The sequence below is a fragment of the Cololabis saira genome, chromosome 3 (genome assembly GCF_033807715.1).
Source record: "Cololabis saira isolate AMF1-May2022 chromosome 3, fColSai1.1, whole genome shotgun sequence".
Lineage (NCBI taxonomy): Eukaryota > Metazoa > Chordata > Actinopteri > Beloniformes > Belonidae > Cololabis > Cololabis saira.
Genome location: NC_084589.1, coordinates 12,486,945 through 12,504,402, shown reverse-complemented (window position 1 = coordinate 12,504,402; position 17,458 = coordinate 12,486,945). Strand labels below are relative to the sequence as shown.

Genomic DNA, 17,458 nt, shown 5'->3' with positions numbered 1-17,458 from the left:
CTGTGACAGTCAGCCCTGTTGTGGCGAGTTTTATTGCAGCCTGACAAGAATGGGCCTCAGCCCGCAGCAGGCCCGAGCACCGATCACTGCTGCTGCTGGGGTGTGGAGGCGGAGGGTGGGGGTGGGGGGCCGCTGCTAACTGAGAATTTGATGAGCAGGCAAAGATATTCACACTACAAAAGCGTTAAAGTCTCTATTTTGGGTGGATGCAAATCCCCCCACATTCAACAACAGCTCTTTCTGGCAGCAGCGCGCAGGTTCTGGACGGGTTTTCGGCTGAGGCTGCTGGGCCCGGCAGGCTGCAGCAGGGATTTGACTCTCGTTGGCGATAAAACAGAGAACCCATTTGAAAACCGCTGAATGGCTCATGCAGTGAAAAGAAGAGAAAAAAGACACTGACTCTTTTTTAGAAAAACAGAAAAAGGTGGTCTTTAGTTAATTATCAAGTATGCAGTTTCTCCTGTTTAGTAGAAGCCGTCTGTCTGAATCAGACCAGTGAAGCTGATCTGGTTTTGTTTCGGACAGATGAATAATGAGAGGCGTTATTGATCCGGTTGTCCTATATTTTATTGAGGAAAACATCTTCAACCTTTTGACCCATTTGGACACATAACAAAACATAGCAAAAAAAAAAAAAAAAAAAAAAAAAAAGCTATCGACAACATATCCTTTTGAAGCCCAATCACAGATTCAAAACCACTGCAACATCTGCAATGTCTGGTATATTTATAAAAAAATAACAATCATAAAAAATATACATACATGTCAAGGATTTTTTTTTCTTAAGTGTGATTTGTAAAAGACTACATGAACAAAAAAAAAACCAACAACAGATATTTGAGACAATACGTACAAGACGATGCAGCAACCCACAACTTCTAACTGGGAGGCACGAAAACACTAGTTTACAGACTGGAGCTAACTAACTAGTCAGCTGTTCAGACTTCATAAACTCACAAAACATCACCTTTACATCCCTCAATGTGGACAGTCATTGAGAGGAAACGACTCAAGAGAGCAGTGATAATAAGAAAGACGCAAAAGAGAGCAAGGAAACGTTTTCAGCAAGAGCTTGTTGCTACATTTACTTGATGCTAGATGCTAGCCAACCAGCTAAACCTGCATTTTGTGACATATTTCATATAAATATATATATTTCTGTGTATATATATATATACATACATACATACACATACATATATATATGAAATCACTAATAAGCATGGATGAAGCTAGCTAGCTGATGAAACACAAGTTGCAACTTGAAGTCTTCTGCAGCTGGTTTGTGAAAAATGCAATATCTTCAGTTTCCACTCATTTTTTTGTCTTCTAGTCAACATTCAGAAATAAAAACAGAAAGCAAATGCTGATAATTGAACATTTTGGTTTTCCCAACGAATATAAACAAGCTGCAAAAAGTTTTAATGAGAGCTTAAGGCAGGGCAGCCCAAGTGAGATCAACCCCATCACCAGCTGCACCCATCTCTCCAGGCTGATCCCTCTCCTCTCTCCTTTTTAATCACTGTCTTCTCTCTCACTTGTTTGTTCCCTCCTCGTCCTGCTTTCTCTCCCTCTCTCTTTCTCTCTCTGTCTGTATTATTTTTCCCTTTTTTGTCAGCAAAGCATGTACATCTGCAAAATTGATTTATTAAAGCTCAGGGCGCTCAACGGGGCCACCAAAGTGTTTGGCACATCATTTCCTGAAGCATGAACCGACCCCGGCTGAGTTCACGCTCTTCAGTGGCAGCTGAGGAATTCCCTGCCAGGGTGCTACATCAAACTCCCATCATCTTGAAGCGTCTCTGCAAATATCCTACAGTACGTCTGCGGGACGAGGCATTGGGGGACCACACACAGCAGCGCGCTCTGGACCCTCTCTGTCTTGCCTCTCCGACTCTCTTATCTGCTATTCTTGGATGAGCAAAAGCGGGCCTTGGCTGTACAAAATATACAACAAATGTTGTGTTTAAGTTTTGTCGTCGGCTGATTATCCTCAATGCTTATCCGCCTCCTCTCAAAATGGCTCTGACAGTACTCAAAAAAGACATCAGTTGGAGAGGATAACATCTTGGATTACCAAATATTCACATGAAGATTGTAAACATTGCAAATACTCAATCACATGACTGACTGCTACTTTAATGCAAAAATCCACACCAGCCCACGGTGCTCTTTTTTCAATGTGGGAACACTGACCGTGCTTGATTTCACATATACATTCACAAGCCTTCGGGGTGACACTGTCTTGTGTCTTGATGACAGACAGAGTCACGTGGCCTGATCATTGTTTCGTCTGACTGCTGAGAAGCAATAGGCACTTATAAACACAAACATATACATATACACATATATGTATATATATATATGCTCACATATACAAATAGATATTACAATAGCTTCATAGTCTGCTTCATCCCCTTCCCCGATCAAAATTGGCTTTTTACATTAGAAACTATCCCCAAAAAACTAAAGAAATCTTTGGTCTGTAAACAAAAAGATTTATATCCAAACTGCAAGGCTGAGACGTCAGATTGACATCCGATCTATATGTGGAGCAAAATGCTGAGAACTGCGTTATGTGTGTGCGTGCGTGTGTGCGTGCATGTGTGTGTGTGTGTGTGTGTGTGTGTGTGTGTGTGTGTGTGTGTGTGTGGGCACTGAGTGAAACACCCTGAAAGCTGTGCTGAAGGCGCTGTCAGCCTCAGGACACTGATGCAGCCGTTCAGTCGGCAGCGGAAACATGCTGGCGAGTCCGTTTGTGACAGATTCGGCGAGTCTGGAGTTCTGCTGCTCACACTCGACGCAAAACACACGTCTGCATTAGAGCCGTCGCTTCCAAAGCTAATTAAGTCTTTTCCAAGCCTCGTCTATAGGCCTGGGCAGGATCAGGTGAAACTGCGCGGGATTCACATTAAAACGCGCACTTAAAGGGAAAGCCGGCTGTTCTGGGTTTCATACTCAACGTATGAACTAAAGACAGAAGCTTTGATGCAAAACAATAAACTCCTCTCTGTGTAAGCTCTAATGTGGCCGCTCGCTCCTCCTGCTCTCCTCCTCCGGGCTCTGGGCCGGACTCAGTTACACTGCAGCCAGGTGGAGTACGCGTGCTGCTGGCAGGCAAACACCGGCTGCACCTGCGCTATGTAGTAGTTACTGAAGTTGCCGTCTGCCACATAAGGAGCAGGTTGGTAGTAACAGGTAACATTAGCCACATTGGGGATGACGTTCTGCTCGGCGAGGACGCGCACTGCCAGCATGGCGATGAGCCCCAGGGTCTGCCGCCTCTCGTGACCCATCAGGCACACCGTGCTCTCGTTCACCACTCCGTGCAGCGTCATCAGGTAGTCGTACTTGCGGTCTTCCAGGCCCACAAAGTGGTTCTGCAGGTAGGACTCCAGCTTGCGCTGCTGCTCGCCGATGTCGGGGAAGTCAATGAAGAAGCGCGAGCACATGTAGCGCTGCAGGGACTTCATCTCGGACTCGGACGCCGCCCGGAAGCCCCTCACCAGCAGGTGACAGTACTTGAGCAGGCCCCCGCCGCGGATCTCCTCCGGGTTCCGCGTGCAGATGACCTTGTGACGTAGGTGGTCCAGGGCCTGGCCGAAGTCCCCGAACACGCTCTCGCCCACGATGGTGGGGTGGAAGGTCTGGGCCATGGGGTTCTCCGAGCACTCGTAGAACAGCAGCAGGGAGTCCAGTTTGATCTGAAAGGAGTCCACGCTGAACTCAAACTGCCGCCGGAGGGAGTCCACGAACTTCAGCTCCACGTTCTTCCCGCGGTTGTTGGAGAGGGAGATGAGGCTCCAGCGGTCCGAGTCGTTGCACACTTTCACCATCTTCTGCACATACGCTTCCTGTATGTGTGTGTGTGTGTGTGTGTGTGATAGAGGGAGAGAGGGGGGGGAAAGGAGAATTAACAAAAACAGTCATTTTAATGGGTATATGTTTTTACATTTCTTTCTTTTTAAAAGAAATTATACAAAAGGAAGTGGAATCTGATGCCCCTTATTATTAGATGAAACCACAGAAAAGTACAATTTAACTGTCACAGATCTATGCACCATAAGTCGATCTGACACAAGTTTAGCACATATAAAGGAAACTAGAAAATTAGGGGGTAAATGTGTAAAAAAGTTGTAAAAGTGGATGTACCTTTAGAGTCAACGGGGTTATTTTCTCCTTATTCACACAGTCGGGTAAAAAATCCAGAAGACAGTCCAAAACTATGTCTTTCACAGTCTGGAAATCATTTTCACCTCTCATGTCAGCGCAAAATATGAGGTCCAGGTCCTTGAAGCCCAGGCCGCTGTCGTCGTGCAGGACGTGGCTGGCCGCGGAGCCGTTGAGCCGCACGTCCCGGACGTGGATGCGCTTCTCCTCCATCCTGCTGCGCACCACCTTCACGATCTGGCGCGGCTGCATCTCCAGGGTGGGGAAGTTCCCCCGGCCGTGGATGGGGATGGTCTCCGTCAGGATGGCGTCCAGACGCTGCACTTGCTCCCAGCCCAGGACGCTCACGCTCACGCTGGAGCTGGAGCTGCTGGAGCTGCTGGAGCTGGAGCTGGAGCTGCTGCTGCTGCTGCCCTCGGACTCGGACCCGCAGCCTGCGCTGGAGCCTGTGCTCTCGTTCTCGGACATGTCGAAGTCCCCCCAGGAATTTAAATAAAAAAAAAAAAAGTGTTCTCAATCTAAAGTGGTGGCGTCTTTACGCGCAAATTCGGAACATAAACGAGGCGGTAACTTCATCTGGATCAGGACTTTGGGTGTTTGAAATCTCTCAAAGTGACTGAAAACTTAAAAATACTATTTAAAAATGAAAAATTAAATAAAAGTAAAGAGCAGTTGTGCGTGCTGCAGTGCGTCTCGATGTGCGCAGTGATCCTTTAGTTGGAGATCCAGCAGCTGTGGCGCTGCAGAAAAGCTGCTGATAAGAGTTGAAGGCGAGCTGAGTCCAGTCACACAGAACAACTAAATAACTTTCTTTTTCCTCTCTGTTTGCGTGTGTGAAAGCTTGTCCCCGGTGCGCCGTCAGTGCGTCCGTGCGCCGCGCATCTCCTGCTCTGATGCTGCTGCTGCTCCAGGAGAGGAGAGGGCTTTGCTTTCCGGCTGTGACTCCGTCGCACAAAGGCCCGCCTCTGATTTCACCAATTTGCATGAATAAACTGGCAGCCTCGCAAGTTTGGCCCAATCCCCCCACCCCCCATCCCTCCTCCTCCTCCTCCTCCTCCTCCTCCTCCTCCTCCCACCGACGCGGAGATCTTTTTACGCACGGCTCCGACATTTGTAATATCTCATCCCGCTGCAGTTTATTCGACCTGTGCGTGCTCCGGGTGCCCCAGCTTTCTCCCCGAGAGTGTTTTCAGAGCAAATGGAGACATTAACCCGTTATCTGTCCGCCCGGGGATGAGTAGCAGCCCTCTCAAGCGGTTTGGTCTGGATGAAGCCTGAAGGCTGATTTATGGTTCTGCGTTAAATCGACGGCGTAGTCTACGGCGTACCTGCGCGTAATCACGTACCCTATGCCGTAGGTTCTGCGTTGGTGTAACGCGGAACCATAAATCAGCCTTGAGGATGAGGCTGAGCTCCACTGCGCACTTCACTGACACCCCGCTGCTTTCCGCCAACTCTGTATTAATACGATATTAGCACAAGAACCCGTCCCAAAGATGATTCATTTATTTTGCTTTTAACCTGAAACCCATTTTTATAAACCCGAGAGGATAGTTTTTTCTTCATATAGTTAAGAAGCTTAATTTAAATTACTTAGCTGTAATGTGTTTCATGTGATTAAAATAACCCGTATAATCAAAATATAAACTTAAAAGAAGACATAAAAATGAATATAAGTATGTATATATATATAGTGACGTTTAACAAGGTCCCCACGGGAACGAACGGCTGTTGCCACGTTACAATGTCGCCCTCTGCCGGCTGGTTCCGGTGCTGCAGCAGAGTAGCTGCTTCACAGAGCCAGTGGGAGTAAATGATCATTTCAAAAAGCATTTGACTTCTTATTTTTTTTTAATCATTTATAAATATTATAAATATATTATAAAATTAATAGGAATCACCACTGTTATCTGTGAAGGCTGGGCATTGTAAAAACAATAAAGAAAACAAAGGAAAAACAATCACATGAGCAGTAGGGTTAGGTGTTAGGTGTTAGATATTAGGTGTTATCATGCTGCTCCACTCTTTGGAAACCCCCGTTTTGGTAACTACTTGTATATTCTGCACATCAGCATTAAAAAAAACTTGTTGATTTGACGGTTTTTAAGTCTTACACCCACCCAAACTGGTTATTTTTGCAAATCTTGGCACAAACCCATTAGGCAGACCAGTGGAAGATTTGCAACTCCATGAAAACACATCAGGTGTCTCAGGTTGCAGGTTGGGATCGCTGGTTTGGGATTTCAAAAGAATCCAACCCATTTAAAAGCTCCATCTTTTTCAGATAATCCTTTCTGGCTTACTTTTGACAGCTTGGCAAGGTACATAATCTGACTATTCACCCGTTGTCCCTCCATGGTTTATGATTCTTTCTGCATTGTCACAACTCAAGTACTTGCTACTTGTTTTCTACTATCCACGTCTGTAGCTACCAACATGACCATGGTTTCCTAGTGCATCAAAATTAGACTCTTCCATTCATATCTGCATTCCTCTCATCCATACGGAGTGCACAAGACTGTTGCTGTAGATGAGCAGGTGCTTTTCTCAGCCACCAGACAACAAGAGCAGTAACTGAGAACTCACCAAAAATGTAATTAAGACAAAAATGACTGGATACTGCAAGTAATTAAATGGAGACTGGATTTTTATCATTTCACATAAGCAATCGGGCTCGTGTGGTTTGATGACCTGTCAGATGAAACATGAGCAAAACCCGGTTCATCTCTGGTTTACGGTTAATTTATAGCGGGGCCCATCATACTCTCGTACACAGATGTTGAGAGTATGATGGGCCTGGTAGCCGCTTTGTGTATTTTGGGTATGGTATATTATATATATATATATATGTTTTTTTTAAATAAATAGTGAGCTACCCACAGTGAGTCTCTAGATGATGGAACATTTTGGATGCATTCTCGGAAATTACATCTGGTTCATGCTAATTTACCACCTACTCTACCTTTAACTAAACGTTACATACAGTATCTGTTCAATTAACATAATTCAGTTTTAAACAGACAGTATCCCCAGAAAAAATAGCATATATATAAAATTATGCAGCAAGATCTTTAGAATGTTTAAGGTAATAAGGAAATATTGAGTCAAACATGTTGACTCAATATTTCTGCAGAAATGGCCAGGAGTCAGGAACAAACAGGAGCTGCATTGCTGCGTTCACCCCCGTCAGGAAACCCTGCTTATCCCATTTACTCCACTCCAATCACAAAATCCACCTCTTTGTGTAAGCACGTCGCCCAGAGCGAGTTCAAATGAAGGGGAACGATACATTCTCGGTTTTCAAGTATTCAGCTCATTTATTGTAAAGATACCTTCGTTTTTCTTTGTTGTTGTTTTTTTTCACGCTTTTCTTTGGCGTGTGTCAGACAGGTTGATCGCTAGGTTCCTGAAACGGAATCTCATATCTGGAAACATCCGTGGAACATTTACTCAGATATAATGGACCAAACTCAGCGGTTGGTGATGGGTTTCCCAGTTGTGGAGACATGGTTGCTAAGCACTGGATCCCATCCCACAGCCCTGCGCTGTGGAGCTAAATCAAAGCTGCTGTCAGGGACAAGCAGCAGGTATACACATTCACTTATAACCCGGCCCACTGATGGGACCATGAGATGTTTGGAGTAAATACAACATGGCACTTCTTTTTTTTTAATTTACTTTAAATAGGATTACTCCTGCGTTGTAGATTATTGAAAGACTGGTGAGAAATTATGTTAGGCAATTAAATGGAAGCAAGAATTCATAGATCCCCGCCCTCTCTGTCTGGTTGATGCTGATGTCTTTGCCTGTCAGATGGTTTGTGACTGTTTGTGTATAGAAAAAAAAAAAAAAGAAAACCTTTCCAAGAACCGAGCACAGCGTCCATACTCCACAGACTCCGAAGTGTCTTGAAGATTCTTCTTTTATTCCTCATAAAGTTATCTTTTACAATCACTCGGACTTTGCCTCTGGGGTCCATCAAACATTTTCCTGATAGTTCAGCCCAATAAAAAGAGAAGGAGAAGAGGAGAGGACTGTTTATTTTCCAGTGTCATGTATCCAAAAGCATGAGTGGGATTTATCGACCGTGAAGTGTAACATCGCCGATGCCTTTGAGGTCTTTTTTTTTTCCCTCGGATTAAGTCTGTGTCCCGGAGTGAACCGTAAAATTTAACTTTGATCAGTTCTCCTCATTCTGTATTTAATATCAATTCATCTGTTTTTTTGTCTTACTTTTATACCTGGTGACCTTACACTTTATGCTGTTTTTTTCACTGGTTGCTGCTGAGGTCTTAATTAAAATGTCTGGCTAGCTTCCATTAAATCAATTAGCATTTTGGAGTCAAACCAACCCTAAGTCTATTATGAGATTGTAAGAACAATAAATGTTCGTAAGTGACCAAAATAGCAGGGAATTAAGCAGTTTTGAGTTGAAAATATTGTGTTTTCTGCATAATGGTTATCACTGTTAGAACAGGTGGCTGAGAACTAAAACATGTCCTTCCACTTCAGTGACAGTGTGGAAAGTGTCCCTACAGACAAACACAGATCATTTTGTTGCTTTCTTTGTAGGAAAAGTGCACAAAAAGGACTGTTTGTACATTTCCTTCTGGTCAATGCCAGCTTATTATTACTACAAGTCGACTACCAATCTTGTGCAGACTCGTGTGAATTGACATGAAAAGAGAAGAGTTCATGGTCTCTGCCTCCATAGAGCTGGATCAATAGTTTGATATTTTTGATAAAATAGGTAATGTTAGACACAAAGGCTACAAACTCTACCCGATTTAAAAATTAATTATCTGTATTTGAACAACATTTAATGGTTTGAAATATGGTTTGAAACAAAGGAACCTGTCAGGGTCTGACATTTCCTGTTTTATTTTGAAGCGTGTGTCTTTTTGTTTGAGTTCTGGTTTGACCTTCCTGTTTCCAATCAGCCCTGATCGTCTGCACCTGTGTCTCGTTAACCCTTGTGTATATCTGGTCTTGTCTTTCCCCTGCTCCCTGCTGGTCCGTACTGTTTCCTCCCTCCGTGGTTTCCCTTGTGTTTAGTAGTTTTGGATTCTTGTCTTGAGTTTTTGCCATCCTGAAAAGCAGCTCTTTTTGTTTGCTTAAATAAATCCTGCTTTTTTGGAACTCCTGCCTCCTGCTCTCTCCTACATCTGGGTCCGAACAACCGTTTCATAACGGAACGGACCAGCCCCCATGGACCGGGCAGGAGAGACTTTCAATTTGAGGGATTTCTATCAGCAGATGGTGAAATGGATGGGGAGCGGTTGGCAGGGGCAGGAGTCCCCCTTATGGGGAACACGCCTGGCTCGAGGGGGCCCGGGTGTTCTCAGCCCCAGGGGAAACTACGGCGGCGGCAGCCCCAGCCTGTTCCCGAGGTGGTTCCGGACACAACACGTGTATGAACAGCCATCGTGACACACACACACACACACACACACACACACACACACACACACACACACACACACACACACACACACACACACACACACGTATATGATGTGAAGTTTGTGTTTAAAGGGGACCTATTATGGCATCTAATACTATTTTAAACAGGCCTTGAATGTCTTAAAAACAAGCTTTTGATTGTTTTTGCTAAATAAATTTGAAATTCAGCCTCTGAGCCATGTCTTCATCTTCCCATTCTCTTATGTATGTGGGATTCTGAGTGGGCGGGGCTATGATAATGAGGCTCTGTGCTGATTGGCTGCCTGAATGACGCGATACACCGCTACAAAAAAATGACGGAAGCTCCGGCCGGCGGAGTTAGTTGTGGGCGTGGTTTCACGCATCGCTCTTGTCGTTACGTAACGACGGGAGCAGAATCTGAAGCCACATCACACTGGACGGCTCATCCGGGCGGCTGTACAGACACTGCAGAATTTGGTTGCTTTCCTCCTCCTCTGAGTTGGCAGGCTGAGGGGAGACCACTTTATATATGTTAAAGCAAGAAAATAGTTGTTTTTCATAATAGGTCCCCTTTAATGTTTTAGTTATGTGTAGTTTAGGCATCACAATTTGTCCCAAGTGTTTTATCTTTTAACACCCAACACACATCACCCCTGCAACAGGCTAAAACGCATAGAATAACAGCTACATTGAGATTGATTGTGCTGTTTAGTTATTTTTGCCCTGTTTTGATTGAATCATTTTGCCATCTTCATTATTAATAACTATCGTAAGACAATTATTAATAACTGAACCAACACTCCCTTTGTTGCGAAACACTGTACAAACAGACCTTTCTATACATGCTCTCTGAACTCCTGAAAAGTTTGGGTGCTGTATAAAATGTTAAAGAAAAAAAACAAGTCTCATAAAGCCATATTGTATTCCCAATAGAACATAAACAATATACCAGATGTTGAAACACAAGACATTTTTTTTGTAATTTCATGGAAAATATTAGCTCATTTTGGATTTGATGGCAGCGACTCATCTCGAAAAGTTGGAATTAAATATGTTGACAGGTCAAGAACATGACTGGGTATAAAAGGAGGAAAAAGATGGACAGATTAGCGAAACTTAAAAGCCTTTGCAGACATCAACAGAGATGTTTCAGGAAAACCAGTCAGCGCGGAGCATTAGAAGATCTTTGTTGCAGGAAGTCTTGATAAACCCTGGGCTTCAGTCGATTCCTCTGGGTTTTGATCAAGCTCTTAAAGGCTAAAAACTAAGAACTGCTGCTTATCGTTGCAACATTTACAAGCTGAGCTTGTAATTACTTATAGGGCAATAAAAGACAATTATCAACCCATAATTTAAAAGTTCAGACTGAGGAAAGTTTATTAAAAAATGCCAGTAAAAAGTTGAGTTTCCTAGCTGGACTATAACACACTGGATAAAGTGGTTATGGAGAATTATTAGCTATTTTTAATGACAACAGTTTACTCTTAATAGCAAGCAAGAAAGGACATGTCAAAAAGTGTTGATTTCCATTTCTAAGTTACAGCAAATACATCATGATTTAAAGCAGGTATTAGTTGGCAATCATGACATATATATATATATATATATATGTGTGTACACCTTGCTAGTACTGGGTTGGACCCTCTTTTGCTTTCAGAACTGCCTTAATCATCTGTGTCATAGATTCAACAAGGTACTGGAAACATTCCTCAGAGTTTGGTCCATAGTGACATGATAAATCACCCAAAGCGAGCTCAAATGAAAAGGAAAGATGCATTCTTGGTTTTTAAGTATTCCGCTCATTTATTGTAAAGTTTTCTTCGTTTTTCTTTGTTGTTTTTTTCACGCTTTTCTTGGGGTCTTGTTCACGAGTGAGGGAACGATGGAGCAGGAGATTGACAGACGGATCGGTGCAGCGTCCGCAGTTGATGTACTGGAACGTCGTGGTGAAGAAGGAGCTGAGTCGAAAGGCGAAGCTCTCGATTTACCGGTCAATCTACGCCCCTACCCTCACCTATGGTCACAAACTTTGGGTAGTGACCGAAAGGACAAGATTGTGGATACAAGCGGCCGAGATGAGTTTCCTCCGCAGGGTGGCTGGACGCTCCCTTAGAGATAGGGTGAGGAGTTGGGTCACCCGGGAGGAGCTCGGAGTCGAGCCGCTGCTCCTTCACATTGAGAGGAGTCAGCTGAGGTGGCTTGGGCACCTGTACCGGATGCCTCCTGGACGCCTCCCTAGGGAGGTGTTCCAGGCATGTCCCTCCGGGAGGAGACCCCGGGGAAGACCCAGGACACGCTGGAGAGACTATGTCTCTCAGCTGGCCTAGGAACGTCCCGGACTCCCCTCGGAAGAGCTGGAGGAGGTGTCTGGGGAGAAGGAAGTCTGGGCATCTCTGTTGAGACTGCTGCCCCCGCGACCCGGGAACGGATAAGCGGCGGAAGATGGATGGAGATCACACAGTTGCTGCAGATTTGTCGGCTGCACATCGATGATGGCAATCTCCCGTTCCACCACCTCCCTCATATGCTTTATTGGATTGAGATCTGGTGACTGGAGGCCATGTGAGTAGTGAACTCATTATGTTCAAGAAACCAGTCTGAGATGATTTGCGCTTTATGACATACGTTATCCTACTGCAAGTAGCATCAGAAGATGGTACACTGTGGTCATAAAGGGATGGACATGGTCAGCAACAATACTCAGGTAGGCTGTGACGTTGACATGATGCTCAGTTGATACCAATGGGCCCAAAGTGTGCCAGGAAAATATCCCCCCCACCATTACACCACCACCACCAGCCTGAACCGTTGGTACAAGGCAGGAGGGATCCATACTTTCATGTTGACGCCAAATTCTACTACTACTGTCATTTAGCAGACGCTTTTATCCAAAGCGACCTACATCTAAGAGAACACAAGCACAAAATCACATAGGATATCACATAGAAAACTCTGACCCCACCATTCGAATGTCGCAGCAGAAATCGAGACTCATCAGCTTTTCCAATCTGCTGTTGTCCAACTTTGGTGAGCCTGTGTGAATTGTAGCCTCAGTTTCCTGATCTTAGCTGACAGGAGTGGTTCTGCTGGGTTTCTGCTGTTGTATCCCATCAGCCTCAAAGTTGGACGCCTTGTGCGTTTAGAGATGTTCTTCGTCATACCTCGGTTGTAACGAGTGGTTATTTGAGTTACTGTTTCCTTTCTATCAGCTTAACCAGTCCGGCCATTCTCCTCTGACCTCTGGCACAAACAAGGCATTGGCGCCCACAGAACTGCCGCTCACTGGATATTTTCTCTTTTTCCAACCATTCTCTGTAAACCCTAGAGATGGTTGTGTGTGAAAAACCCAGTAGATCAGCAGTTTCTGAAATACTCTGACCAGCCTGTCTGGCACCAACAACCATGCCACATTCAAAGTCACTTAAATCACCTTTATTCCCCATTTTGATGCTGGTTTGAACCGCAGCAGATCATCTTCACCATGTCTACATACCTAAATGCATGGAGTTGCTGCCATGTGTTTGGCTGATTGGAAATTTGCATTAACAAGCTGTTGGACTGATGTATACATATATATATACATTCGTCTAAAACCCAAAGAAATAAGTTACACTTCAGAAAAATGTTAATAATGATAATAGTAAATCAAGGGGTTCAACTGCCATTTCTAATTGTTTCGTAGTATAAAACATGTATGTTGCATGATTGTAAACCAGGGAGATGAAAACGTTTTAAAAAGAGTATCATTGCAAATTACAACATGAACACCAGATCGCTGTAAAACTGCGCGTAGACTTGAATTTTAAAGAAAACCGTGCTCTTCATCATGCTGAGTTTCAGCATCATTACCCAAGAAATATTCAACTTCTCCCACAGTGGCACATCAAAGTCAGGCTGAGGTTGGCCTTTTAAACACGGGGATCGGATTTTGACTTGCCTTCTGATATAAAGCCTCAGTTATTGGCACATGGTTGTTGCTTTTGTTTGGCCTCCAACCTTGGAAAAATAAATGAGAAGCCAGGTTAAATTTTATTTACCATTGAATAGAGATGATTTGACAGATAGCAATGGCAGGCAATGCATATCTACAACATTAGCTAAATGGCCTACTGTCTAAAGTCTGCATTGTATAAGTTTGCAAGCAACCGCCCACTGATCCATGGGTGGAGCAGTGGTGCGACTAGAAAACCAACAATTCACCATATCTTGTCTCAGTTTCTGTCCAAAAATGGGAAAAGAGCTCAGAAGATTATTTAGGAATGAATAACTGATGCATGCACGATGTAAAAGTGCCCTGATGGCACGTGTGCAAAGGGAATTTTGATGGTCATATTGGATTCAGATGAAGTATCTTTTATTAACAAACCGTGAAAAGAAGTGAAAATGCATTTTTCCGAAGCTGGTGTGACCGAGAGAAGATGGAATCACTTAGCATCAGCGACCGTGGTCCCGCAGGTGTGCGGGCAGCTTCTGAGGCAACCCTGCTTCAGAAAATGTGAGTGATGACATAACTAGAAAACGGTCATCATCCTCGGTTCGCCGCCCTTCTCTCCTCTGTCTCATCCTTTCCCTCCACAGATATAACTGGATTTCCAGGTGAGTCACATTAATTTCTCCCAGCTGTCAGAGAAGTATTCCTGATGCTGACGACAGAGTTAGTTTTGGTTGTTTGATCAAAGGCAGAAGCCAGAAATGGGATTTCCAGCTCATTTCAGCCCAAACTGCTTCTGACCTCTAGTGACAAAAGCTGGAAAATCGCTCCGCCGTAAAGGAAGAGCGGCGAGGGTTTACATGGGGTCTGGCGAGCGGGGAAGCAGCAGTCTCTCCTGCACGGAACGTTTCTGTAACCAAAGGTCTTGATTAGTCACAGGTCTGGTATTTTATGTACATATATGGGCTTTAATATCAACATTGCTGAAGTATGAACTAATTGCCCAGACTGGAGCATTGTATTGGTGCTTTTTTTGGCATGACTGAACTTTGATAGTTGTCTCTCAGCTGCAGATAAACTCTTGTATTGTGAAAGGCAGATACAATAGGATGGAAAATTGGGTTAAGCCACACACAGTTTCTACTTTTAACGATGCATCCTCTTAAATGAGTAACTGAAAGTGTGATGTTTACATGTTTTTGTGTAATAATGTGCAAGTTATTTTCCTCTGCTACGGTTTCGTTTTCCACAGCCTCCCATCTCATAAAGGGGCTTGAAAAAAGTATTTAAAGGTCACAGGAAATACCATGTGTTCATGTGTAGAGTAAGAAAGGTGTGTGTGTGTGTGTGTGTGTGTGTGTGTGTGTGTGTGTGTGTGTGTGTGTGTGTGTGTGTGTGTGTGTGTGTGTGTGTGTGTGTGTGTGTGTGTGTGTGTGTGTGTGTGTGTGTGTGTGTGTGTGTGTGTGTGTGTGTGTGTGTGTGTGTGTGTATTGGGGGGGGGCATGTGATATTAGATTTAAATGAATGAATATAAGCTGAGCACATAGTACAGAAATGTGTTTGGTAGATTATTTATTTGTTGTAACGATGCTTCCTGGTAATAAATCTTATACTGCTAGAAAGGCTGTTTATTTCCTTTTAAATGGAGCCACATTATTCAGGAACATGCATTTATGGGATGAGCAGCAGAGCTGAGAATGTGGGTTGCCCCCATGAAACATTTGCCAAAAATTCTCTGCTATGCCAAACAGTTTGGATGATTGAAGTTTGAAAAAACAACACATTTGTTAATTTAACAGTTTATCCAATTAACCAACAGGAGCCTCAGTAGCGTGTGGAAGAACCAAACACAGCCACAACAGTCTGGTCCCTCCTCCTCATGCTGGTCACCAGTCTGGTCTCACTGCTGTGGGATGGATCCTGTTCTTCAACCAGCATTTATCACAAATCAGCCAACGTGGTTGTGTTGGTGACTCTGGCAGGAACTGCAAGCTGATCCCACAAGTGTTCAATATGGCTGAGGTCAGGACTGCTGGCAGACCAGTCCATCCTCTCCATCCCAGATTCTGGAGGTGTCTCTGATAAACCTGCTCTGTGGGGGCGAGTGTTATCATCTTGGAGGAAGGAGTTGGGTCCCAGACTGGAGATATGGGATTACTGCTGGTTGCAGATCTCATCTGGATATCTCTGTATAGAAATTGCCTCCAATGATGAGGAACCTAATTTTTCCAGTGAGGGAGACGCCCCCATCACATTACCTCCACCAAAAGATGACACTCTATCAGCATAGTGTTGTCTGCACCTTCTCCACACTTTGACCCTACGATCCAGGTGCTGTAGGCTGAATCTGGACTCATGGCTGAACATAACCTTCCTCCACATGTTCAGGTTCCAGTGCACGTGTTGCACAAACAGGCCTGATGGTGAAGGGCAGTCATGGAAGGCCTCCTGGCAGCACTATGAGACCAGTGATTGGGTGGTGTAGTCTGTCGGCCATATCGTCCTGCAAACCTCGACTGTAGAAGACAGCCTACGGTACCTAAGTGCTGGTAGGGAAACTGTCTTCCTGGGACACCCACTTGGTGTTATTTCTCTGACATCCTCTTTCACATGGAACTTGTCCTTCAGTTTGGAGATGGTACTAGGACTCACTTTAAACAAAACTTGGTTCTGTAGAACACCAGCTTAAATAAGCCCGACGGCCCCAATCAGGATCAGTTAAACGTGTCCTGCTGATTCTTGGAGCAGACCCAGGGCCCGTGCTCACAGCTGGACTGGGGGGACCAGAGGCTCAAAACAAGAGATAACAACAACAAGATAAGCTGGTTGGCATTGGCAGAGAAGATTTAGGACATTTTTAGTGGCTGCAACCAACATACTCAGCTCTGCTTCTCCTCCCACAAATGTTCCTCACAAATGTGGCTCCATTGAAAAGGGAAATAAACAGGCGTTCCAACGGTATAAGATTTATTACCAAGAAGCGTCGTTACTACAAAGAAATAATTTACCAAACACTAATTCCTTACTTTTAGTTTATATTATCAATTCTTTTGATTTTTCTTTTTTTTTTTTTTGGAGAATCCGATGACACTCTTGTCTTGCAGACCTTGAGGTCCTGGATGTTTTTGTTTCTTGTATATTGTGAGTTGACAAATACCTGGTTGATCTACAACCAACCTCTGCCTCAAGCCTCCTTTTTAATCCAGCTTTCACAGGCCATCCCAACACCTTCATTTCAGCATTTTCCTACTACCCTCCAAGGGATTATATTTATTTTAAAATTATTCTGCCACATTAAACTTGAAGGTTACAGAAGGAGTCCCATTTCACAAGAGTTTAGAAAAGACCCATCCCGCCTAATCTTCCTCTTTATAATCTCTTTGTGGTCCTGCAGAACCAGTAGCAGCAAAGCAGTTAAAGGCTGCTGCTAAAGTACTTGACCCCCTAATAGATGCTGCAGACACGCTGACATCTTAGCACTCGACGTTCTCTTGATCCGCCCACCGGTGGCTTGTGTGACAGCACCTCATCCATGCTCAGGCCGTGCTGGAACTCATCCTCATCACGCAGTCACACCTGCAACTTTAGAGCTTCAAAATGTGTTTTTTTTTTTATCTGTATAATTGCGATGGCGTGCCTGAGAGCACTGCGAATCTTTCATGGGCATGTCCAGCAACACCAACATGTCTCACAGCTCTTCACGCCAAACTGATGAGAAGAAGCAGAGGTGATGAATGGGCCCATCCTCCGCAGAAAAGTCCAAAACAAAAAAGTAAATCCCAGTCAAGCGAGGAACTACGACTGCCAGCCAGCAGTCAGTCTTCTCCTGGCCAAGAGGATGAATGGCAAACATAACAAACTCCTGCCAAATCAAAGACAAATCTTAGCTTCGATTGCGGCATCCTTTTTAATTCACTTGCGTAATATCATAAC

At 44.3% G+C, this 17,458-nt stretch overlaps 1 protein-coding gene across 1 annotated transcript; it reads right to left on the bottom strand.

Annotated features, from left to right (window-relative positions):
- Positions 1–555: 555 nt before the first annotated feature.
- On the bottom strand, positions 556–4,551 carry tent5aa (terminal nucleotidyltransferase 5Aa; the record flags this gene model as incomplete). The annotated part of the gene is made up of 2 exons (XM_061716242.1): positions 556–3,854; positions 4,153–4,551. Coding segments are annotated over 2 exons (1,179 nt in total), but the record flags the coding sequence as incomplete, so codon positions are not given.
- Positions 4,552–17,458: the final 12,907 nt, after the last annotated feature.